Here is a 27,319-nt window from a genome sequence, read left to right as displayed (position 1 = left end):
CCTGCTCTTGCAGCTTCACTGAGGTATCTCCATGAGGTGTGAAAATAATAAAAATGCAGTACATGAAGGTGTTTGTACAGGCTGAATTGCTGCTGCACACTGTGGGTTCCTTGTGCTCAGCGTGGGGATGAAGCCACAGAGACACCCAGTGATGGTCTTGGGAGAAGCTTCAGTTGGGGATGAAAGGGAAGAACAGACAGCACAACACTTCCAATATCTGTCAGTAAGGGCAATGTGAGAATCAGCCTAGGAATCACAGGAGCTGTGGCTCCAGCACAGGTGGAGTGACTGGCTCTGTTGGACCTACCTGGCATTTTGTACATCATCTTAATGCTCAACTTCCTTGACTAGCAGTTGAAGACCTGAATCACTCGATTCAAAGATATATATTTTTTCCTATTTATTGCAACTGTGTCATTCTCTGCCTTTTCACAGAAATATGTAACATTACAACTAGCCTTGTAACATTCTATTTTATCAATCATTTTAATTTTATGATTACTAGAACAGTATTAATTCTTAACTGTATAAAGATAGTCCAGGTGTAACACACAAAAAAAGGCTAAACAGAAAGTAGAGAAGAGTTTCTTCAGCAGAAGAGCTTCGAGAAAAGCAGATGACTCACTGTTACCCACAAACCAAACCTGGCTAATAATCCGTGGCAGCTTCACTCCTGTCTAGCAGTGATACTTAACTTTCACTGGCAACAAAAATACTGTAGAAAACACTTTCAAATGATGTTGAAAAATACAACGAAGAGTAACTTAGAGCAGCTTTTTCCATTTCAAGCAATGCCTATGAGCTTTTCAGAGAAAAATCCTGTTTCATACAGATAGAATTCGATTGGACCAGTGGAAAGAAGAGTTTAGTATCTCATGAGGTCCATCTAGTGGAGATGACAGTGAGCACAGGCTCGAAGAAACCAAACCAGAGGCTCAGAGAAATGAGAGAAGCATTAGTACACTTCAGTTTTACATCCTGTCAATTTTTCACTCTGAAAATAAACTTAGGGAAATGGTTAATCTCAGAAAGAACAAAGATCCATGAAGACGCTGTAGGGCAGACACACTGCATGGGCAACAGGGATTTGATAAAAGGAAATTTGTTAAGTATCACCAAAACTGGAGATAGTGCTGAGGTCCCAGGGAACTTCTACTGGGTAAGTATTTGGAAAACTGATTGGTGGGTTTGCAGCAAGTCCAATCAATGAGCCCTAAATAACAGCCAACAGCTGAAAATGATGAAAGCCATTCTGTTAGACTTCTAAAAAATAACAGACAATAATCATAGCAGCAACACATCACAGTAGCTGTATTCAGAACTGGCTGGAGTGAAGATAAACAGGACTTTGAGGGCTGTAGAACAAATGGTTTCAATAACATATGAAAATAAAACAGATTCAAAAATACCCCTGTAAGTGAAGGTTTCTGTGTTGATAACAAAACCAGTGTCAGTAATGCAGAAAGGAAACTGAGGAAAACCAGAAGAGTTCAGAGGGATAATGGAAGATAAGACAGGGAAGTGTGTCTGATCTTAAAGACAAGCAAAGAACAAAGTAAGAGGTATAATGGAATGTACAATAAGGTGTGAAGTTGTGAGAGCTCTTACCCCAAAACTGCTAAATGTGTTACTAAAGCAGCAACGACATCATTTGGTTAAAAAAGAAGACAGACAACATATACTTTTCTTGAATTGTTTAATACAACTACTTGCAACACAAGTGTTTACAGCTTTGTTTTCTCTTAGAAACTCCTACTCTAGTTCAACATCACAGACAAACAGGACTGAGATCAAACCAGGTGATTTGATCCCTAAATAATTTCTGACTGCATTCTGGGTCAGACCAAATGGGTATTCTGTACACACAGACCCAAAACACAGATCCAAAGTGAAAGTCAAAGTGATTTATCCTAGAGTCAGTTAAATAACCTATACAAGTTGCTAGAGACTTCTTCAAAAAGTTTAAAAGATGGGCTAAAAGGGAAAAAAATTACACGTTTCATTTTAGCAGATTTAGTAAAGAATTCCAAATCTCATAGATAAATGGAGAAATCTTAGCCAGAAAGATTTTTAGATCATTAAGGAAAATATGCTTCATTACAAGAGTTTGCTTGACTGTAAAAAACCAAAAAAAGGTGTCAAATTTTCCATTATAGAAGTGTTCATATTTGCCTCAAGTTGCAGGAAGGAATGTGACCAGCATCACTTCAGCACTGTGTCTTCTGCTTGGAAGAAGGTCTGCAGCCCCCTGCGAACATTGCACAGCTCCTCTTCTTGCTGTGCAGAAACCACCACACTTAGCACGTGTTCTCAATGAAAGAGATTTTATTTCCCTCTGGTAATGCTGGTGCACAGTATGCTGCTCTTAACACATTACAGGTGATACTTTCCTTTTCTGTGTTGACACTGAACATATAAGGGAGTTGGGATTGTTCAGCCTGGAGAAGAGGAGGCTCAGGGGACACCTTAGCACCCTCTGCAACTCCCTGACAGGAGGTTGGAGTCAGGTGGGGGTTGGTCTCTTCTCCCAGAAAACCAGCAGCAGGACAAGAGGGCACAGACTCAAGCTCTGCCAGGGGAGGGTTAGGTTGGATATTAGGAAGAGATTTTTCACAGAGAGAGTGATCAGACATTGGAATGTGCTGCCCAGGAAGGTGGTGGATTCACCATCCCTGGAGGTTTTCAAGCTGAGACTGGATGTGGCACTTAGTGCCATGGGCTAGTGACCACGGTAGGGTTGGACTGGATGATCCCGGAGGTCTTTTCCAGCCAGGTTGATTCCATAATATTAAGGCTCAGAACTAATCAGTATGTTCAGATCTACCTGTAGCTTTTCTCTCCCAGGTAAGGCTGGAAGTGTGGCATGTATAATACTTGGATTCTGACTGATTTTATTTTTGATAGGGGTATAGAAATTAAAATAAATTTAGCATTTTAAATTTAGTGTTCAAACAGTAAGAAAATCAATAAAAATGAGGAAAAGATAACTTATTTACCATTTCTTTTAGAAGCTTCTCCTGGAGTCCTTTTATGTCTTCTTTCATCAGGTGCATCTACAAAGAGAGACTGAATTGCAGCTTCTCTGCTCACAACTGGTAACAAATTCCCAAAACAATTACATCCCTAAATGGTTTATAACCAAGAGATGCAGATGCACATGCATCCACCTGCATATGGAAGGGGATGTGTGTTTTGAATTTGTTATTTCTTGGCTGAATTAACATCAGGAAACAAAGCCACAGAATCCAGAATAAATCTTGGTAACTGCACACAACTAATGGGTGAAAACTAGGCCTAAGACACTGAGCACTGCTACCTTAAAGTACATGTAATGATAATTAAAACCTGCAAAAATACTTTTGAATCATTAATATAATGCTGAGGATAAAGTACTTCTTCAAAAGAAAAAGTCACTACTGGTATCAGTTGGTAAAACTGAAGAATTATTAAAACGAAAAGGAAACAGAAGTCCATCATTACCTCTGAAGTGAAAACATGTTCTTCATATTCAACAGAATGGTAGATGTTCTTCTCAAATGAAGTTTTAAGCATCTCAATCCTAAAGAAATAAAAGGCAGTTTGAACAGCTTTGCTGTGTGTGAAATTCCCACTCAGCTCAGGAATGCAGCCCATTATTGGTAGTCTACTTGCACTCCAAAGCCTGGATGAGTATTACCATCATTGTTACTGTGGAACAGTCCCTTGGGTATGAGGAGAAACTTGGATGGAGAATAATTACATTTTTCCTGTAACATAAAATTTTAATCTGATTTTCTCATCTCCATCTCTATTTCATGGAAGAAATTGCATAGAGAACAGCACTTGGCCTGACTCCTGCCTCAAATGTATGGAGCACAAATCCCATCCCAGGATTGCTGAAGTCTACTAACCTCTGCTGCTCATTTTTCATGTATGTACCAAAACTTTGTGTGTGTTTTTTCCAAAAGGCCTGGAAAGAAAAATATTGATAGATGCTAATCAATGGGAACTGATATGCCAATATCTAACATGAACAAAGCAACCTCCAACCACAGGCTCAGCACAGAATGGGCAGGAGGTACAGTCACCACAGAAACAGGTAAAAACTAGCCCATTAAAGTACTGGTAAGTGTTTATTTTGGAGGAAAAACATATGGAATACATATAGGAAAAACATATAGGGATTCTAAGGGCATAGTGCATTAGCCAGTCCTAACACCTCAAATTCATTATTGGAGTTTGACCCAACTAAATAAAATGATAAAGGCTTTTAAAATCAAATGAATGAGCTAAAGTTAAAGATGACATGAATAATCTACGGATTTCATAATTATTTACTTTTCCCCAGAAGCAAGCAACTGAAATACAAACCGAGAATTCCTTTTCCATGTTTTTCAGGGACTGAGAATCCTTTTCAAATCTCTCCAGTTCCTCAGTGAGAGTGAAATGAAATTTGTCCAATTGCCTGATCCTGCCAAAACACAACAGGTCACTTTGGGATCTGTTTTGGGATGGTTTTGTTTGCATCCTAAGGCAGTTGTACAGGAGACCTTTCCTTACTGTCGTGGTTTAACCCCAGCAGCAGCCAAGAACCACACAGCCTCTCACTCACTCCCCCACCAACGGGATGGGGGAGCGAATCAGAAGGGTAAAAGCTACAAAAACTCATGGGTTGAGATAAAGACAGTTTAATAGAGAAAGCAAAAGCTGCACACACAAGCAAAGCAAAACAAGGAATTAATTCACTGCTTCCCACAGACAGGAGGTGTTCAGCCATCTCCAGGAGAGCAGGGCCCATCACGTGTAACGGTTCCTTGGGAAGACAGATGCCATCACTCCAGATGTCCCCCCTTCCTCCTTCTTCCTCCCACCTTATATCCTGAGCATGATGTCATATGGTATGGAATATCCCTTTGGTCAGGTTGGGTCACCTGTCCCAGCTGTGTCTCCTCCCAATCTCCCATGCATCCCCAACTTCCTTGCCAGCGTGGCAGTACGGAAAGCAGCAAAGGCCTTGACTCTGTGTAAGCTCTGCTCAGCAATAACAAAAACATCTCTGCATTATCAACTCTGTGTTCTGCACAAAACCCAAACATAGCCTCATACTAGCCTCTTTGAAGAAAGTTAACTCTACTCCAGCTCAAACCAGCACACTTACTGACCTGCATTCATGCAGTTGGTAACTCATTGTTTTCAGGTGCTGATGGGCAGCTCTTAGTGTTTGCTTGGTGAAGTTATCTATCTTCCTTGCACGGTTCTGGGAGGGTTTGAACAGGAAATTCAGATTATTTTCACTTTAGGAAAAAACCCTGTAATATGTTCAGGAGTGTAATTGCTTTGCATCCCAGCAAAACCCCTTTGAAATGCTCCCTCTGCCCTGTAAGGAAAAGCTTTCTGGTAATGCCATGTGAACAAACCTGGGGTTACGTTTGTGACATAATTCTACCTCACTCAATTACAAGTGCCTTATTTGAATTATATACTTCCTCAACATGGAAGAAGTACACGTGGGATGATTGATGTGTTCTCTGGATGATCTCTAAGGTTCATTCCAACCCCTTAACATTCTCTGACAAAAAAATGTCATTGGAGAGTTTGGTACATTAAGCAACTGAAAAAAGCTTAAAAGGAAATTCTGCCACTTCCTGATGTTCTATGCACATGGCTTAAAAAGACATGAAAAGAGCATATCATAGACTCATAGAATCATAGAATTTAAGGGTTGGAATGGACCTTACAGATCATCCAGCCCCAACCCCCTGCCCTGAGCAGGGACACCTCCTCACTAGATCAGGTTGCTCAAGGCTCATCCAGCCTGGTCTTGAACACCACCACGGTCAGGGCAGCCACCACATCCCTGGGCACCTAATTCTGTGGTGTAAGCCAAGCTGTCACCCACTGCACTTGTAGCCACACAACTGATATGGTATAGGAAGTGTCTTGCCTCAATTTTCTTAGTAAATTCTTTCTGGAGCTTCTGACGAATGCTCATAGTTGAACGCTGAGGATCCCAGAATTCCCCATCCCACATAGACAGCTCATTTACAGACCAGGCAGATACACTTTCAGACACTGGAAAGAAATACAAAAGAGATAATGTCAAATTCAGTATGAAAAAGTTCCTTCTCTGCAGTTACCACAGAGCTAGGACAGCTTTTTTGTGCATAAATTAACATCACCAATTTGATGGCTGATCCCAGTTTCCACTTCCACATAAATTTCCTGACTTTCTCTATTGATAGAGACCCTAAATATTTAGCATGTTTTGTTTCTTTTCTTTAACATGTAAAATGCTTTTCAATGGACTTATTTTTCCTTGTTAAAACTTTGGCATGTTGTTTTAAAACCTTTGCACAACTACAGTCACCTGTCACTCCATGACTAACCTGTGCAAGTAGCAGTATCATCTGTTTTAAATAACTTTTTGGGCTGTAGCCTTGATCTTCTGCTTTCTTTCTCTTTCTCTTTCCTTCTTTCGGCTTCCTCAGAGCTGCCTTCAGTGTCACTGTGGTATGTTCGTTTGAGAAGAGGTAAAGTTGGTCCTTTGGTCAACAGGAAAGCAAGGCTGAATTTTAGGGTGATTTAGAACATGGAGATGTGAGGATAAAGATTTTATTGACTCCTTGGAGTCAAACTCTTGGAGTGTCTTGGTTTTAAGACATGAGAATGATATAAAATTAGTAACCATTAATAATGTTGACAACAATACATGATTAAAAAACTTGAGCCATATTTTTATACCAAATAAAACACTTCTCTTAACCTTTATGGAGATACATGGAAAATCTTCTGCTTTAAATGAAGTGTTTGTACCTGACTCATTTAGGAGGGCACGAGGTTCTTCACTCCAAGACTGCACTTCACTCCCACTGGAAGCAGACAGTGGGGATGGGGATACACAGTTCTAGGAGAAAAGACACTGATTAGAAAGAAGAAAGGGCACTTAGCTTCCAAATGAAATCACTTTGAGAAGTCTCCATCAGAAATTCACATTTATGTTGTGAAAAATAATTTCTTTTCTATTGCAAGTCAGGGAGGAAATATTTACTCCCTGTTGTTTTTTAAAATATGAATTCTAACTGATCTTGTTGGGATGCAATTCTTTCATTGTATCCATACAATAAACAGTCCCCTCATTTATCTCAAATATATCAAAATTAACTGGTAGAATTTTCCAAGCAGGTCCCAAGTAAACATTGTATTCAGTGTTTAACACTGACAAAGATGCACCTTCCCTTAAGCCTCACTCCTGTAAGGTAGACAAAAGAGATGACAAGCTGCAGCTCTCCTCAAGAGCCCAGAACGGACTAACTTACCTCTTTACTCTTGGTGACAGGTTTAGTGGTGTCTTGGAGCTTTGCTTTAACAGAGAGTGTGTGTGAAAAGCAATGTTGGAAAGTTGACTCTTGACTGTTATTCCTTGTTTCCAGTACAGCTCCCTTGGCATGTTTTCCACTGTCAGTTTTATATGTTGTTAAGCTGAGCTACATATTAACACACACACACAAATCATTATTGAGAGGAGAAGTCCCTTAAACCTCACATCTGTCCAGCAGATAAATGGACAAAAAGCTTCAGTGCTTTTCTGAGGGGCAAAGAATTGAGTAACATACCTCCTCTTTATTTCTGGGGAGAGATTTGGTGAGATCCTGGAGCTTTGCTTTAACAGGTGTGTCTGAAAAGCCATGTTGGAAATGTGGCTCTTCGTTGTTTTTAGAGCTTTCTGATACAGCTCCCCTGCAATTCTTTCCACTGACAGTTTTGTATGTCTTCAAGGTGAGCTAGACATTAACAAAACAACCATTATTGGAAGGAGATGTCCAGAAGCACAAAGAGCTGAGTGGAGCAATCTCAGCTGAAACAGCTGTACAGAAATGTTACTTTTCTTACCAAAGATGCTTCGGTTAAAACTGGAGAGAAACTTCTTTTTCCAAATGTTAACCTTGTTGCCTCAGGTGACTGCTTTGCAGATATACTTGGAATACTCTTATTTTGTGGGCAGAAATGATTGGGAGAGATTCTTTCCTCAGAGTTTACCACCTCCCCATTTTCTGGGGTTGACTCCTGAAGACCAAGAGACCTCTCACTGGAAGTAGGTTCTGGAGTGACATCTCCTTCTGAGAGTCTTTCAGCACCTAGAAAATAGTTCCTTCACTGTCAGCATGAGGAGTGGAAGTTAAGAAATGTAAGGCAAACCCCCACATTGCTCACTGTTCCAGCTCTAGGTGTTTGCAAGGCTCAGAGCTGTGGAGTTTTACCTTAAGTGCTGGCACACAACTTGCCACACTTCAGCTTTTTACTCTCCCACTGCTTTAGCAGTTACCAGATTTGTTCCAACACTTACATATTGCACTTCTATATTATGCTGAGGTCAAATAACTGCTAAAAATTACCATCCTATAAAAGTGTTAGTGACATATTAACACACTTTCTTAAGTGACATGAAACACACAGAATTAGGGGAGATCTCTGATTTTAAAAGTATGAAATAAATGAACAATTGTACTGTTGTGATAATCCTCACTTAACCTCCAACTTTTGATTCAATATTGCTAGAAATGAAAAGGGAAAATACCTACATCTTATTGCCTCGGGAGATCCAGGACTCTCAGCTAAAGGTGTTTCCATCTCCTTTGGGTCTGCAGAATTCTTGGATTTGACAAGTACTTTCTGCACATAGTTATCTACTTGCTTTAGCTCCACAGACAGAGTCTGCAGTACCTTTTGCTGCCTATCCTTGTTTGCCCCATTCATGTATTTCTATTGAAACAGAAAAGTTACACAAACACTTTTGTAAACACAGGGAAATACACACACACATAAGCAGATAAAGAGTGTATGATTTGTAAGTGCTATTGACCAAGCAGAAGGTCCAAACTGGAATATCATTAGTTCTTAGCAGCTAAACATTCATTAAAAAATGGCCCTACTAAAAGTAATAAAATTAATTTCAACTTGACCATGTTGGACACTTAAAACTCAGGAGCACCGAGGACAAAAAGACGATGCTGAAAAATATGGCAGAGATGGATTTCTAACCATAAAATGCACCTGCATACCTGGAACTTTGATTTCTCCTCCTCAGAGGTGTATGGTGGAAAACGTCCTTCGCTCTCTGACTCAGAACTGGAAAGCTCTTTGTAATTTTTTGCCAGTGCTGCTCTTCGAGGCAGTTTCTTTCTGGTGCTTTGTTCTAATATTCCATCAGCCCTTGAGTTCTGTTGTTTACATTGGTTTATCTGTGGAAGAACAAAACCATCTTCAGTTTATATGACTGATTAATCAATATGTAAGAATAAAGGGCAGATAAGTTGGTTGAATTGCTTGGAATCCAGTATTTCAAGACATCTAAACCATCTTAACTTTGCCAGAGCTCAGAGTGTAACCCTCAGTCTGAGCACCTAGGAAGGGTAATTTTCATTGTAGACAGGGCACAGTGCAGTCAGGAATGTGAGAAGCAAACAAGTGAAAAAGCAAACTAAACACATGACTAAAGGAGACTAACTGATCTGAAACAGAACAAGACCAAGAGAAGGAACCAGGAGCCCTGAGGAGCAAATATTTAGGGGTTTCATTTGTTTGTTTGGGTTTTCTGTTGTTGTTGGGATACTTTTAAGTGTGGCTTATAAACATCTACAAGCACCTTCCATTAACATGTTCATAACCACTTACAATTTCTTCTACTCCCAACTTCAATGTGCTTAAAGCATTTTGGAATTAATATTCTTTCTGGACATGAGAACTTTCTTGCGTTTGCAATTTCAGTAGATTACACATACTCACATAAAGGAGCTATAATCTCAAAGGTATTTAATTTCAATTAAGCACATTAGACACCAGAAAACCCTTGTGGAAAGGCTAATGGCATATTCAGTGGCTGTTAAGCAGCAAATGGACCTAATCAATAATTTTAAGTAATAAAACTTACAAAGCTTGTGGAAAGGCTAATGGCATATTCAGCGGCTGTTAAACAGCAAATGGACCTAATCAATAATTTGAAGTAATAAAACTTACAAAAGCATTAGTGTGTGATAATCACTAACACACAGGTAGGATTATGCTTGAAATAACACCTAAATACTACACAGAAAGAGCACAGCACCTGAAAGAATAAACAGTATTTAACACATGACACAACAGGTTCTGTGGGGAATTAAGAGATTTTGAATATATATTACAACTCTAGTTGCAAATTTACATTTACCTTTTTCTTACTTGCATTTTTGCCTTTAGGTTTACCCACGTGGCAAACAGGGTCAGAGAATCTTACTTGCATTTTTGCCTTTAGGTTTATCCACATGGCAAACAGGGTCAGAGAACTTATCTGCTGTTACAACACAGAAAGGTTGAAAAATCAGCAAAATATTCAAATGTTTGGCATTAGGTTCAGCTGTAAAATCACAGAATCACTGCCATGCCCACAAACTTAGTGAATCACTAACTGCTTTCAGCCCACCACTTACAAAAGCCTTTTTTATTACTGACAGCCTCCACCTGCCCCACCCTCCAACAGTTTTCCACATTCAAATCCAGAGTTTATGGAAACTGACCTCTATAAAATTAGTACTGATCTGAAAATTCCTTATGCTTGGAAACAAGCAACAAAACCATGTCACTTGCAGCACAGCACATGACACACTGTGCAGCACTCTTAAGAAATTAGAAGAAGTTTCTTACTTTTGTCTGTGCTCATGTGCAGCACTCTTAAGAAATTAGAAGTTTCTTACTTTTGTCTGTGCTTATTTGTTTCCCTAATTTTTTATTTCTACTGTAATCAGTTATTTTGGGTTTAGCTTTCCTCTTTGATTCGTGGAGCCAGCTGATGTCTGTCTTGTGCTCTGTGTCTGTGTCACTGAAGAGATGCTTCTTGTCTTGATTGTTTCTAGTCTACAAATCCCAAAAAGTTCTTAGGTTACTGATTTATGTATTTTGCTTACAGAACTGGTATTTAAAGGCAGGAAGACAAGCTATACTGAGCCACAAAAATATGAGCCTTACTTTTTTCCTTCCTTTCTCTTCAGTGGTGGTTTTACTGACATTTGCATTCCTTAATTAGAGAAATAAAAAACACCTTTAAATGACACATTTACAAACACTTGCTCTCAATCTTTCTACTCCTCATGTGATATATGGATTAAGGATTCAAACAAATGTACCTGCTTTGGTTTACACATTATTTTGGGGATACCTGTTCACCTTAAACCCCAAAGGATGTGCTTATTTCCCAAGGCTCAGTAAGGAACAACTGGTCCCTTTGCAGGCTGATCACTAACCAAAACTCCCCTTTTATCCTGGAGTTTCTATCCCTGTGGTATTCCACGAGGAGAACTAAAGCTGTTTTCTTCATGAAATACATTCTTTCCCTTTTATCATCTTCCCCAAGGAAAATCATGAATCAGCCTAGGAGACCACAGCAATGTTTATAGCTTGAAAGAACAACACAGTCAAGATATTACTGTCATGCACAACAAATTCTCTGGATTTTCATACCAGCACTGGAGAGTGCAGATAGTGCTATTGATACTCAGCAGACTAGGACACAAGAGAACATCCTACCCTTTTTTTCTTGTCTCTGTATAAACATTCAGTTCAGTAACATGCATTTCTTGGACCTAAAAATGTAAACAAATAAGAAATAAATGAAGGTTTTCATTTGCTGTACAATTTGAACAAAACCAAACAGGCCACCAGACAGCAACAGCTAAGAGCTTTTTTTTCCTCAGTTCTAATACTCAGCAATTAACTGTAATTAATATCTATTTTCGAGCTTATTGAACAGAGTTGATAGTTAAAACCAACTGGAACTGAGTGAAACTTTCAGTGTCTCAAATCAATCCATCAGTTCCCAGCCCTCCCCCAGTCCAGCAGCTCCTCTGGGTAACAATTAACTACCTTCTGTTGTCCTTTGCTGTTGTGGGCATTAGATTTGGTTTTTACTCAAACATTAGGACAAAGATGTCTTTAAAATGGGAATGGGAAGGATGGCAATAGGATAAGTTAAAAATAAATGATACTCCTAACAAATTGTTTTATTCTTAATTGAGGAAAATCATCCTAATAGCTTGAAGTGGCCAGAACTAAGGACAGTGTACATTGTTACACATCTGAAAGTGATGGAGCTATTTACATGGCAAACTTTTCCCCCACTTAGTTTAGTGCTATAACTTGAATTTTCAGGTCATAATTTGATTCTCTCCTTTCTATTCTATTCATAACATATCAGTTTTAGTGATTCTTACTCCAAGCTTTATTGTAGGTTCATCAAGGCCACTGATGTTAAAGCTGTAGACATCATCCCTGTCAAACAGACACAAATCAGATGTGTGACTGAATTACTCCACATTTCCCAGGCAGGTATGGGGAATCAGAAGTTGTGTTTGCAATACTGTAACCACTCACATGATACGCCCAGAACTTATATTAAGAAAAGAAGTGGTTTTCAGGTTTCTGTCCTGAACTTCTCCCTGTACAGAAATGAAATGTTAGCTCCTGTGTCATATTTGGACAATGCATTCATACACTGTCATCTCACAAAGTCCTTCATCAGGAAGATGATCACATTGATTAGCAACAGGACAATATGGCAAAAGAGCTAGGAGGAACTAAATCTTCTAGAATTTATCATTTAAGGGTATCAAGAAAACCTTGGAATTCCTCCTTCTCCCCAAATTGCTGTGTCCTGGCTGCATCCCCTTTATGGATCCCATAATCCCATTTAAGACACTATTTTTATTCTAAACACTTAGCACTGCCATGTTCAAAAGGAACAGATTAAATACATAATATGCAAACAGAGATTAATTTGGGTGTCACTACCTAATAGTTACCTGTATAAATATTATTCCACGTAAGTATTGCATCATTAATATGAATATCTACAAATGCTTAACATCCAATGGTATTTGTGAATTTTCCCTTGGCACCTATGGCTACCACATATATGTACAGAGGTCTGATACGAAAAACATCCCCAACAGCAGCAACAATATGTTACCTTAGAGTGCCAGGATTTATTTAAATGTGCCCTAAAAATAAAGATACACTTTGTTAAATGTTGATTAGAATATCTGCACTAGCACACTGCCCAGAGAAATAAAAGCCTTATCAAACCCCAATGTAGTCATGCATTTAAAGACCACAGAAAGATTAAAAGGATTCAAAGAGCTCAGCCCCTTTCACCCATCAGAGTTCATCAGCACAGCACAGAAAGAATCAGCACAGCAGTGAACAGTTCACATCATACCTGTTACACCCCAGGGAGTCTCTTGCTTTGCTTTTCTCATCGTTCTTGTTTCTGTATCTGTCACTGATTTTACTGATCAGTGATTTGGCTGCATCTGTGTTTTCTTTAGACTTTGCCTTCTATAAAAATAGGTCAAGACTCAACTTTGAATACATTCAACAAAGCAAAACCCAGAATTTAATTCCTAACAACCCTCTAAACTTTGCTAAATGTACCCTAGATGTACTAAATCACATTCCTATGAAAACCCTTTTCCCTTGCATTGCCCAAACTGAGCAATGAAACTCGAGTTTAGCAGAAACTTTCTTTTACATGTGGTGGGTTTGGGTACTGTAACATTCAAAAGACAGTAAAGAAGTACATGAGAAGCACAAGTTGGTACTTACTTAAGAACTGATTTTTAAATGATCGTTATAAAAAAAGAATTTCAGAATATGCTAAACATGTCACTGAAAGTGAGAAGTGAAGGTGACATTATTTGACTGGTTTGGTATTAGTGGAAAATCAGTTAAAAAGAAGTTTGTGACTAAATGGCAGTAAAAACACCAATTGTGAACCACTGAAAATTTGACAATTCTCTTCATTGTAAGTGGAAGAAAGGAAGGTAAGAAACTCTCACTGTCTTTGCTTCTTTCACATTTGCAGTGTCTTTTCTGAGGAGAACATCAGGTTCCTCTCTTGCAAGCTCAGAATGCAAAGATGTGTCAGACACTCTAGCTGAAAGGAAGGTTTCAAACCATATCTCAGTAGTAGTTTATTAAACATTTTTTCCTTCTGTGCTTAGCAGTTTCTGTTCCAAACAATTATCACTCTGACTGTCCACTAAGTATGGGATCAATTTAATTATTAATCTAATGTTCTCCTCTCTATCTTGTTTATTTGGAGAGAGACTTCAAAAAGCTGAACAAATGCTTTTTGCTTCACAGCTCTTTCACTAACAATAGAAAGCAATACAGGAAAAAAAGCACAGCTGTAAGTTAACATGTATCTGATAGAATCATAGAATCAACTGGGTTGGAAAAGACCTCCAAGATCATCCAGTCCAACCCTACCATGGTCACTAGACCATGGCACTAAATGCCACATCCAGTCTCATCTTGAAAACCTCCAGGGATGGTGACTCCACCACCTCTATCTATTTTTAAGAGCAGCAGCTAACCAAGTGTGAACACAACATGGGTACTCCACCACCTCTATCTATTTTTAAGAGTAGCAGCTAACCAAGAGTGAACACAACGTGGGTGGGACCTACGTGCCAAAGATGGATTCAGCTTTTGCTTGCCCTCAGCCATTGCATTCCCCCCAGGAACGGAGCAGGTTCTTTTTTTCCAGGTTTCCATTTTATCCAAAGAACTCTCCAAAAGCCCAGACAGCCTAGCAGAGACAACACCACATTATAGTCAGGGAATTGCAGAAAGTGAGTCACAACTGTAACAAACGTGCATCAAAAAAATGGGAAAATAATGATATCTTACAGATACTAAAGTGTTTTACATTTCAGTTCTGTTAATGCTTTAAAATATTCACTTCAAAGTGAGTGACAACACTGACTTAGAATTCTTTACTTACAAAGGTTTGCTGCTTCTCCCAAATGGCTGAGAATCAGGAACAATATCTAACACTTCATCTAAATAAGACATTAATTTGGTGTCAATGATTGTGGCAAAAGAATTGGGCAAAATTAAAATCATTTGAGAAGCAAGGACTAGCAAAGCTTGTGAAATTACTTGCCTAAAGTTTGCTTTTCTGTGGCCTCAACATTTGCCTCTTGGATCATTTTTAGAGCTCCTTCAGCACACACTTTCTGCAGTGGAAAAACACCCAAAAGGCAGTATTAGCTTAGGGCATAGAGAGTAAAACCTTATAAACTTGTGTTTTCCCTAACAAAACATGCAATTATTGCTTTCATTTCAGGGCAGTGCTGTTCCAGTACCTTTTCATGTATTTTTGCCTCATTTCTGGTATTTGACATCCTTCTCTGTTCTGCTTCACACAATTCATTGTCTACTGTGCATCTTTGCCCACTCTAAAAACACAGGAAGTAACACTGACAATTGGAGTCCTTAAAAGCCAAAGAAGTAAAATTCTCCTAGAAATTAACACTTGAAATATTCTGAACAAAACATTCTATATGTTAAAGTCCTTTTCTAGCATGGCTACATCAAGAAATGCTTCACAATCCCACAGGCTGGGGCTTGGCCTGAATCTGACCCAGAAAGATATTTAGAACCAGAAATAAAATAAAAATGTTCCTCTCCAGTCTTTGTTCAACTGGATCAGAAGCAAAAATACTCAAAAATATACTTAAACTGTAGTTCAGGGACACCTCTGTAGTTTTGCCTGGCTGATCAAAACTGTACTAAAACTAGTGCTGTAAGTGCTATAACCTGAGAACATTAACATTTATAACATGTGTTAACATGAACATTTCAGAGCCAGGGCTGAGTGGGTTAGATGCTTTATGAGCATTTCAAGCTGCAGAATCAATTCTGGGCACACATTTTTTACCTGTTATACACAAAGAAAGTTATACACAAAAAAAAATTACCTGTTATACACAAAGAAAGTTATAGACAAAAAAACCCCCTTCCTTTTTCTAGCCAAAGGAAGTTAATTCTGAGGTCAGAACTGAGGAGTGAATGCAGTAAGAGTTCAGTCTGGACTTTAGACATATTAAACCTGAAATCCAGAGGACAAGAAAACATGATGCAGTGAAGTTTTCTCACAGTGAATTGTTGACTGTAGAACTCAACTCTTTACAATATGAATTAGGAACAAGTTAGAATAGAAATGAATGTTATTCGAGGTTAAAGACTTAGCTACAGGTGACATGCATACTCCAGGAGGTTTCTGATGGAAATTCGTTGTCCCAGTCTTACTTACTGCACCACTGTCAGATTTTTTGGCAGAGCTTGTCATTTCCAAAGGCAATTTAAACCTCCCTTTAAAAGGAGTGGCTGAAAGAAACCAGAGACATGTTACAATTCCACCATTTCTTCCATTACAATTCCTGTGCTGTGGCTTTTGCCCATGATCACATCTAACCCATAAACTCCAAAAAGAGTTGGTTAGCAGTGACACCAACCCATTCTTTGCCTTTTATAAGTCTAGTGATTTCAGCTATGTTAGGTGGAGGTTCAGAGCCCACAGACTGTGGATGTCTGGAGGCAATGGCAAAGCTTGTTATGGTCTGGTTCTGGTACAAAATAGTTGGCCACTATTTAAAGAGAGCACTGTAATATACTTCTGCTGTGTTCTAAGCTCACTCCAGCACAAACAGCTGCAGTGTTTTTTTTGCCTCTGGGAACACATGTGCAGCCACAATCCCATATCATATGGGCCAGGAGCAAGTGGCCTAGTTTACAAATTCTAAGTTTCAAGCACCTGCTAGAGAGATTTTCTAAGGTTTACTTTCTATTTCCAGCTCTGCCAAGGATCACAGTTCAGACATGAATAGTATAGTTTTACCCTGAAAGTCCTTGCAAACTTACATGTACTAACAAATGACAGTGGACTCCTTGTGGAAGTTCTTGTGGTCCCAGGAATAATCACAGATGCTTCAGACACTTTCCTTGTCCGAGATGGAGTTATCTTGAGGAACAGAAAGAACTTGACTATAAAACACAGATTTAAGGATGACAACACAAGATTCTAGAAAGTCTATTGATACTTTGTGTTATTGGAATGTCAACTGCAGTTGCCACGGACATCAGTGTTAGAGTTATACATTGTTATGGTCTCCAAATACTAACGAGAAATGTTTTTGCAAAAGGATTTCTATATTTAGTGCCAAGTCATAAGAAAAACAATCATTGTATTAACTATATTCCAACTGTACAATAAGAAGGGATTAATATTATTAAATATGATAAACATTTTAATTGCTGTGTATTTTTTATGTATTGTTTGGTTTGGTTTGCTGCTTACCTTGGAAGAATCATCTCTGGGTTTTTCTTGATTGTTGTTTTTATTCTGAGTCCCCAAACTTCCAGGAAGTTGCTGAGTTTTGTGCTTACTGAGTTTCTCCTCCCCTTCATATTTTCCTTCCAAACCTGGTGACAACTGACTTTCTGGTACTAGAACCTATAAAATATTTTAGATTTTTTTTTTTTAACTTATAGACAATATTTGGATTATATTTTATGTTTATCACACACAGAGAGAAACTTCTTCACCCTAACACATTCCTCACTGTATATTTTGATAAACTTCAGAGCTTAGAAACTTTTAGCTTGAAACTTCTCCAAGCTAACTGCTATTTTCCCTACCAAGGATGGGTTACCAGCTCAGAATTCACACAAAAGAACTTCCCCTGTGCAGATCTGTCTGATTTATTCTATGATTTGGATATTAATATCTCCCCCAAGATACAACACATACTTACTAGAATACTCTTGCTTGGCTTCAGACTTAGTTATAAACATTTTTAAAGTCTTTGTTTTTACTGTGAGTGATTATAAATTGGCAAATAATCAGACTAAATACACAAACCCAAGAAACAAACGATCTCAGGATCCTGAAGTGAAATACCTGTGATCCACTTTCATCAAAGACAACATGTACAGTTGTTTTGGCAACTGATGCAGATTGCTTCTTCTCAAAGCCCTACAAAGGGAAGAACCATCTGTGTAAAAATAGACACTTTGCACTTCTTTTGAACAAGAAACAGAAAATATTTAAGTGAGATCATAAGTGTCTGAAATCAGATTAGAGAAGAAAACAGATTCTGTAAATTCACAGCAGTTCCATTCCTCATGAGTTCCTCAGTCAGTCAGACTTTGGGCAAAGCAGTTTGTTACAGTCAGTAAGGACTAAGCTGTGGCTTTACCACATTCATGAGTGGTAAGTGCAGTGCAAAACAGGATAGCAATGGATCATTTCTGAAGGGCTTCCCTATTTGTAAGCATCCAGGTCTTGTGTTGCTGGAGAATTCCACATGCAAAATCTGACATTAAGATATGATGATTCCTATCCAGACAGTTAATTTCTGTGGTGATTCATTTTAAGTCTGACAATCACAGAACCATTTAAGATGATCAAGGCCACTACTAACCCATGTGCCCAAGTGCCACAGCCACATGCCCTTTCAATAACCCCAGGACAGCCTGTGCCAGGGCTGGACAACCCTTTCCATGACCAAGTTGTCCTAATATCCAACCCTGGTGCACCTTCAGGCCCTTTCCTCTTGTCCTTATTAGGCATCTTTACCAAAGCTGGACATGTGATGCTGCTCTGTAGCAGTGATGCCAATCAGAAACTCTTGGTATAAACAGACAGGAATAATCACAGCTCTGACAACTTTTACGTAGCACTAAGACATTTATTTCTAATCAAAAAGGTGTTTAAATCTTACCTTACATTTACTTGATCCATAAATCTTTCTGGTTACATCTTTGATTTCCAAGATAGAATCAAAATACAACAAAACCTTCTCTCCTTCCAGATTACCCACATTCATTGGGTTTCTTAGATCTACTGTTAATAATTTCTTTCCATCTTTTTCTGGCCAAACACAGAATTTAAAAATTAGCTTCATGACAGAGTAACAACATCTCCCATCATGTTTGTAAATACATGACACTTTTGATCTTCAGTTCAGCTATTAAGATATGTATTTTATTCAACTCACTTTAACCTACAGTAAATTTTATGAGTGAAACAATTCAAGATTCAAACTTTAGAAATACATATTCTCTATATAATTGTACAGAATTTTCTTGGAAGGTTATTCACTCCAGCTGTAGGAAAATTACAGCCATTGACTATTCTAACTATTTTAAAAGGAGTGTTATTAAATGTCACTGTCTTATGCCTTAGTCTGCATTGAAATAACTAAGACAGCACTTTAGGATTAACCAGTTTGAAAATCCAAGTCAGTGTGTAACAAAAGGTCACATTTTTGAAATACCTTCAAGTTTGTACATGTCCACTTCCTCTTCTGGTATAATGACTGTTTCCCACTGTAGACCCTTAGATGAAAAAATACACTTTTAAACACAGAAAAGCACTGTATTACAACTAATGAAATGCAGTGATCAGAGTAATTCTGTGAGGATAAATTTCAACTTTTAAGTCTCTGCTGCAAGGAATGAAAATGAACATATGCTTCACTATTGCTCACGTGTGCATGTGTCAAACTATTCCCAAACAGCACTACAAAATCATTACTTGGAAATTATTTGATCTCAATCTGCACATCACATCTGGATTTTCCCCCCTCCATACACATCACATCACTTCAGTGTGTTGGTGAGGGGAAACAAATGTGATACCCTTGAAAGGATGTGTATCTACTGCCCCACACCAACACAGTATGAGACAAACATCAGCTTACTGCATCATCTGCTGCCACATAGAAAGAGATACTTCTGCTTCCAACATTGAAATCAATCCAAAATTCTTCCAGGTTTTCATCCAATGGTATCTGCAGCTAAACCAAGACAAGATAAAAGAGCTGAGATTTCTACCAGCTCACAAGCTTTGTGTGGTCTGACAAACTTTCATTACAATCCCACCCATTTACTTCTGAGAAAAACAAAATATTCTTACTTCAGCCTTATGTTTTCTTAACTAGAAAGCAGAGAGACTTACCTCGTGTTTGTCAAGAGCTGCTGATAAACAGGGGAATGTAAAAACCCTGCAAGAAAAGGACATTGTTTCAAGTATCCTGCAGTGCTGTAACACAGCAACTGGATTGTGTTTTCAGCACAAAACTTGTGGGTTTGGAGACTAAGAGGTCCCAGCAATCAGTCACTTCTTCCCCAGAGGAGGTAACACGAAATTTAACCACAGCAAAAAAATACATTAGCTTTAAAAAACCATTCTTACCTTCTTTTGTCTCCGAGCATGCCATTCACCTGGTTAAGAAACTTTCTGCAATCCTGTTAAAACACAGAAATTCCTTACAGAACTGTGAAATGGAAGTTTACCTCCCGGGAAATATTTTACATCTGACTTACTGTTTCAAACTCAGAATCTTTAATTCCTTTGAAGGCATTGGACACAAACTCCATGGAAAACCACTGGCATGCCAGTTCTCCTCTTTGCTTCTCTGACACCATTCTGCATAAAGCTTCTGTAATGGCTACTTGCAGGTCATAGTCTACAGCACAAAACACATTTCATAGGAGTAGCAGATTTAAAGGGACTAAGGAGATGAAAAAAATATGATGAGGAAACTGATATAAGCAGTGCTGAACATTTCATAACCTGTATCACATTATATCTAAATCCATTAAGGATATCCAGATAATAAAGTAAGGAAATAAAGAAGTCTAAACAACTTCTGTTTCACAATGAAATTTCAACCAAGCTTTCAAGGGCTGTCAGAGCCACACCAGGTAGATAAGAAAGAGAGAGAAGTTCTCTGCTTCCACCTGTCTGAACTGGAAAATAGCTGCACAACAAAGTGATCCCTGAGAGCAGTCACAGTACTACCACACAGGGTTAGCAGTTCACTAGCCTCAAAGATTGACTTCCTTATCATCTTTTGCTATGTTAAAACTTACATTCTAGAGAACTGGAAACTTCAATGTGTTACCCATACACTGAGCACCCCTGAAACATTCCAGTTTGCAGATTGTTTTCAGGCAGTATTTGTATTTTACAGATAATCACAATATTCTGCAGCTTCTACATGCCCTCTCTGGAATTTTAATGGGTTTGTATCTAACTGAGTATTAAGCTTCTTAAAAACTAAGCCTCATGCTCACCTCCAGCATCCAAAATTCTCCTCCCCATTTCACTCCTGCCAAACAAAGCAACAGGTCATCAGCACAGAGGGCAGAGTAAAGGTTTAATTACAAGATTTCAGTGCATAAGATTAAACCCTGATTCCACTGAACCTTAAGACTTCCAAGGGGTAAATCTGCTATGCTAAAGATGTACGTCTCAAGTGCTACTGAGGGGGTGAAGCACCTGATAGATACAGTTTTTATTCTGTTTGTTTTTTTGGAGTGCTGTAAAACAATTTCCCAATGAATCATAGAATCAGCTGGGTTGGAAAAGACCTCCAAGATCATCCAGTCCAACCCTACCGTGGTCACTAGACCATGGTACTAAGTGCCACATCCAGTCTCAGCTTGAAAACCTCCAGGGATGGGGAATCCACCACCTCCCTGGGCAGCACATTCCAATGCCTGAGCACTCTCTCTGGAAAAAATATCTTCCTATATCCAACCTAACCCTCCCCTGGCAGAGCTTGAGTCTGTGCCCTCTTGTCCTGCTGCTGGTTGCCTGGGAGAAGAGACCAACCCCCACCTGACTCCAACCTCCTGTCAGGGAGTTGCAGAGGGTGATAAGGTCTCCCCTGAGCCTCTTCTCCAGGCTGAACACCCCCAGCTCCCTCAGCCTCTCCTCATGGCACTTGTGCTCCAGTCCCTTCACCAGCCTCGTTGCTCTTCTCTGGACCTGCTCTAGCACCTCAGTATCCCCCCTGACCTGAGGAGCAAAACAGCCTCTCCTTCCAGGGATCAGATCACTGTGCTTTACACAGAATTAGTTTATGCTAAATGGGCTGGGAAGCCTGACCCAGTCTGGGAAAGAGGAAAATTTAGGCTGGTGATGGAGAGTAACCCCAGAGAATACTTGCCCACAGCCACTTCCACTGGCAGCCCAATAACAAATGCAAAAGTGAGCTAAACAGGGACCAATCTGAACACACTAGAAACAGTCTTAGTAAAAATTTCCTTCCAGCTCTGCAAATGATGTGATGATATAAAAATTATACTATAGATTATTTACATGACAAGCAACATCTCCTTTGTAGAAAAGATATTTTTCCTGGCATCTCGAGGCATGTTGTTAAGCATTAAATTCAGTTTTCTTACTACCTAAGAAGAGTGGGAAAAAGAGAGTAAGAATAAATAAAAAAAAAAATTTTGTTAAACTTTCAGTCATTCTTATTTTGGGCCCTTGCATGACAAGCCTCTCCTTTGGGGCTGTAGCCTTTACAGGAGACCTTCTTGTACCTTTCCCTTTCTTTAGAGAGGAAAAAAGACCTGACAGCCTGAGGTTACTACACAAACAGAAGAAATTTGGAGTGTACTAGAAGGTATGCAAATTTCGTGCAAGTAGCTAAAGAATTTACAACCAAAAATCTTATCCTATTTACAGCAGTTGTAACACAGGATATTATTTTCATACAGCTTTCTCCCCAGAGGCTCAGTATCACTCTTTGTCACAGAGGTCAGTAAACTGCAAAAAGCCCCAACATATAAACAACAACAATCATTCCAGAGGAACATTAAGTAATTCTTCTGACACTAGAGCACTCAAGAGCCTCTTTTTTTGTAGCATCTGTACAGTTCATTACTTTCTTCACAAAGTCTGTTAAACACTAACCAGAAAACTGCTGCTTAGGAAGAAGAATATTTACCTCCTGCTGGACATAAATATTAATTCTTCCATCTGTGATGAGGGAACATGTTCTAGGAACAAAGTTTTCCAGCATTTGCATTTTACCTAATAAACAGGAAAAATACAAATTAAAGAGCTGTTGAGAGTGTATTAGGGTTCTCTTTCATAAGCATTAGGGAAGAGATTTATTTTCATTTAGAAATCAAATATAATATGCCTTTCTGTCCATATAGGATTACTGATAAAGAAGCATCTTAAGCATCACAGTGAAATGTAAGACAGAACAGTTACTTCAGTTCATAGTAAATATGGCTCTGTGTGGTGTTTCCATTCCTGTGCATCACTGCATGAGTCATTCACTTAAAAATATCATTGGAGCAATCCTACAATTTAGCTCTCCAGTGTTGGAATTTCTCTTCCCAGGGACAAGGAAATGAATCTTTTGATCCTGACAACATAATGGTCCATAGTGACTTTCTACCTAGTGCAAAGTAAGAGCAGTGTCACAGCCATGATGACAAAGTCAGCAAAGAAGGGTCACTGTGCACTGCTGAGCTGTGACAGTGACAAAGTCAGCAAAGAAGGGTCACTGGGCTCTGCTGAGATGTGACAACAGTGTAGAAACAACTTTTTTAGGAAAAGCTCAGCTCAGTTGCCATCTCTGAGGAGATCAGACTGTCCTGCTTTTTTACTACTGACATCAGCAACTTACAAGGAAATCTGTCAGTAGAGAAACCTCAAATTAAACAGTTAGAGCTGACACTCAAATTCTTTGACATGAATGGGAAACGTGGGCCTTGGTGTGCAGAATAGCTCTCCTGGGGATGTCTTTTCTGTCACAGTTTATTAGCTGAAGCATTTAGACCTGGTGCTATATTTAAACTGAATCAAGACACTTGGTACCACCCACATGTTCTCCTCACAACTCCCTCGCCTCAGGTGGCTCCTCGAGGAAAAAAGTGATTTTAACACTGATAAAGTGTTAAAGAGACATTTGAAACTATCATTATCTCATGTATGTGTTTTTTAGGCTCACCTTCAGGTCTGCCATCATACAGAGCCTGCAATAAAAACCAAAACAAAACACATCAGTTAGACACGGCAAATATTACAGCATAAAAATCAGGCAACATGTACCTGGAGGACACAACCAAAAAGCATTTAAGACTTGGCAATGATTTCATCCTCAACCAAGAATGTAAGAGATGATTTCTACTACCAAGTGTGGTTATATTTCAGCCAAACTGACTGACATTATTTCACCAATGGCAACAATTTTTATGAAAAGAAGAAAACTCACAGATCTTGTAAACTTGGGGCCCTGGGATTAGCACACCAAGGATTTCTGTCATCCAAATTTGAGCAAGATTAACTTTTTTGTTCACTGAACACTTAACATTGTTGGGTTTTTACCTTTTACTTCATGATGCCAAGCAGGAACAGAAAACAAGGGTGACAACAGGCAAACTGCTCACCCCAAAAGACTTAAAATCTATTTCAGAAATCACTGTAGCATTAACTTTAGAAAGATACACTAGAAACACAAATAACAATTATTTTGACAAATTTTATTATCAACATATTTTTACCAGCAACATGTTGAAGAAATCTTCAGCCAGACCTGTAAGCATTTCATCCTTTTCATTTCCTCTGAGGATCAAAATCCCTTTTACCTTTTCAAACCAATTGACCATGTAAAGGGAAAAGAAAAGAAAATCTATTTTAATAGCTTGGAAAAGGACAATACTTTGTATTATACTTAAGTAAACTATATAAACTGTACAAAATACCAACAATACCCATCTGCAGAGCACACTTGAGTTTAGTTTAGACAACTGAAAGTTGTCACTCAGACTAAACAAAATTAGGGGATTTCAAACTGAGGAAGCAATTTCTGTAGCTGATTGTCCAACACAAAAAAACAGAGATCTACTTTGGCATCTGCCATCACAGACAAAAGAGCTGAAAATGGATCATGGCTGAGTGAGTGTTGCTTGTAGGTGTGAACATAAGCATAAAGTTATCCCCACACTGTTGGTTCTTTGATTATTAAAGCAGTGAGAAGGTGATGGAGTAACACTCATCTGACACTCTCTTCAGTGAAATCTCTGGTGAAAGCAACAAGGAAGTGATGTCTATTGTTCAGTATGTTTACTGAGTTACAAATCATTAATGCAGGTTGAAATACACAACCAGAATAGCACTAAAGTCTGTTGGAAGAGCAGGTGCAACATCACTGCTGTATGGACAAAACTAAATGGCACCAGGAAACTCTGAGTCCCGACCCAAAGTATAGCAAACTACAAAACCAAACCCAGAAAGATACCACCTTGTAATTGGAATTATATCTAAAATAATTATATATTACTTAATTTGCAAACCCCTCAGTGTGGCAGAGCAGCATCACTAGGTCATTTGACACAGAATGTCAACAATACTTGTTGCAAAGTTGTGGGAAATTCTTAACTCTGAAACAATCAAGGAACACAGCAAACACTGAGTGCAGCATTATTGATGCATTTTACTACTTTGTAGGTAAGTATTTATTTAGGAGTTCACATATGCTTTCTGGTTTTACTTATCCTTCCAACAAGACCATATTTCATCAGTGCTGGCAGCCCATCTTCTCCTGCTATGCTGATTTTCCCCCCACATTTCTGAACAGCATTAAATAAAGCAGAAATGCTTCTGACTTCTTGCTTGTCAAGCTCCTGCAATCAAAATTACAACATAAGCTTTAGTGGACAGTTCTAAAACGAACCATAGTGAATTAGCTCTTTTTTTTTTTTTGTCCCCAAAAGCCTTAATTGCAGCTTGAAGGAGACATTTCACTCCTGAACTTTATTTCAGGCTTTCCACTCAAGTGCTGGTGTAACCCAAATGAAAAGGTCTATTTCAGACTGTCCAGTGACAGTGCAGATGACTCTGATGCAATGATTACGTTACCTGACACAGAAGTTTGTCCAGTTTGTTGACAAACTGTTTGCTGCATTTGTAAGTGACATTTTCACCATCTTCTGTGGCCAAAAACTGTTCTAATAATTGGGAATCTTTTTTTCTTGTCGCTTCATCAATTAACTTTTCCAACTGTCAACAATGAAACAAAGCCACTGCATTACTGTATGTTTGACTGAATGTGGTTTGCTGCAGGTTTTACACATCCATCTGTGGCAACAAGTCAATGCAAATCCTAAAGTACAGAACATCATACCCAATATATTAATCATGCAAATAACTATGGACTGAGATTTTAAACCTTTGTAACTTTTCTTTGGTTTTGCTTTCCTTGCATTACAACTAAACTCCTAAGTGCTCATTGTGTTAATGCCCCTTCCTTAGTACATTTACTATCTTGCATTTCTAGGTCACCTCAATTATTCTGCCCCTCTGTTCTCTCTAAATCAATTATCAGCACATACCTGCATCCCATTCCTTGCCATTTTTGCCATTCATGGACTCAGCTGTACAAGAAGAGAACAATCATCACTTAGACTTCAAACAGGTTTTGTAAACACATCAGTAATCAGTCAAAATACAGCAAAAACTGCAAACTTTGCCACTGGTATAAATGCTATGTAAGTGCTGTTTCAGAATTTAAACCAGCTGGAGATAGAAAGAAACTTGCTGACATGATAAACAATTGCTTAAAGTAAAAGAGTGGAAGGAATGATCAGTTTCTTTGCTCAGAGGATCCTAAGAGGACTCTTAGTACTTCCCAATGAGAAAAGAGCACTAAGATGATCAACTCCAGGTTATTCGGATCAGGTGAGACCACAGAAGTCCCTAAGGGCCTTGTTATAAAATAGTAGGTGAAATCATTTAGCAAACACAAGACAAATACACAAAGGGAAAAAGCCTGAATTACACACACACAGTGATAGCTCCAAGGTGACAGTCACCAGCAAAAAAAGCACGATCTGGGTGGTAAGAATTTCCTGAAAACATTGGCTTAACACCCAAGAGCAGGCAAAGTACATTAACATGTAAAAAAGCACCAAACTTGTTCATGCTTTGTATGAATTCACCCACATCAACCAACCTGTGTACAGACAACAATGTGCAGTTTTGGTCTCCCCATCCCAGAAATTATATAGACAAGGGTGATTGATACAGACAGGGAATTACTCATGTGGGACAGCAACTGGGCACAGCGGCTAACCATTTCTGTATGGCTAAGACAATGCACACACAGGGCAACTTTAAATTATTCCAACCATAGAATCATAGAATCAACCAGGTTGGAAAAGACTTCAAAGATCATCCAGTCCAACCCTACTGTGGTCACTAGACCATGGCACTAAGTGCCACATCCAGTCTCAGCTTGAAAACCTCCAGTGATGGTGAATCCACCACCTCCCTGGGCAGCACATTCCAATGCCTGAGCACTCTTTCTGGAAAAAATCTCTTCCTAATATCCAACCTAACCCTCCCCTGGCAGAGCTTGAGTCTGTGCCCTCTTGTCCTGCTGCTGGTTGCCTGGGAGAAGAGACCAACCCTCACCTGACAACCAGGATGACTTTTAATTCTTTTCTCCCAGCACACGGACACAGCAGCCTGTGCCGCGGCCTGTGGTGTCTCCTCAGAGCTCCCTTACCTCCCGCCCAGTCGGACGAAGCAGAGGAAGGCACAGCACTCCCTGCCAGGCACCTCCACCCTCAGGGCCGCGGAGCTGAGCCCCGAGCGAGCCCCGGGGCAGGGGGAATCACAGCCCGGGGCGCCGAGCCCTGCCCTGAGCCCTGA

At 39.1% G+C, this 27,319-nt stretch overlaps 1 protein-coding gene across 1 annotated transcript; it reads right to left on the bottom strand.

Moving 5' to 3' along the window:
• Positions 1 to 2,202: 2,202 nt before the first annotated feature.
• On the bottom strand, positions 2,203 to 26,019 carry SYCP2 (synaptonemal complex protein 2). Its single transcript, XM_009079415.1, is given in 40 exon segments — positions 2,203 to 2,277; positions 2,997 to 3,053; positions 3,481 to 3,559; positions 3,891 to 3,949; positions 4,351 to 4,450; positions 5,142 to 5,236; positions 5,924 to 6,051; positions 6,366 to 6,521; positions 6,793 to 6,883; positions 7,296 to 7,463; positions 7,870 to 8,114; positions 8,559 to 8,739; positions 9,039 to 9,218; positions 10,184 to 10,306; positions 10,530 to 10,531; positions 10,707 to 10,866; positions 12,219 to 12,276; positions 13,223 to 13,341; positions 13,842 to 14,044; positions 14,475 to 14,596; positions 14,792 to 14,849; positions 14,954 to 15,026; positions 15,156 to 15,248; positions 16,061 to 16,179; positions 16,714 to 16,813; positions 17,150 to 17,305; positions 18,576 to 18,724; positions 19,131 to 19,191; positions 19,557 to 19,652; positions 19,814 to 19,859; positions 20,051 to 20,103; positions 20,182 to 20,324; positions 20,935 to 20,969; positions 21,965 to 22,053; positions 22,599 to 22,684; positions 23,616 to 23,640; positions 24,169 to 24,273; positions 25,162 to 25,290; positions 25,526 to 25,666; positions 25,999 to 26,019. Coding segments are annotated over 40 exon segments (4,179 nt in total).
• Between the last annotated feature and the right edge of the window lie 1,300 nt (positions 26,020 to 27,319).

Source organism: Acanthisitta chloris, unplaced genomic scaffold (assembly GCF_000695815.1).
Source record: "Acanthisitta chloris isolate BGI_N310 unplaced genomic scaffold, ASM69581v1 scaffold21737, whole genome shotgun sequence".
Lineage (NCBI taxonomy): Eukaryota > Metazoa > Chordata > Aves > Passeriformes > Acanthisittidae > Acanthisitta > Acanthisitta chloris.
This window is presented reverse-complemented; position numbering and strand designations above follow the sequence as displayed.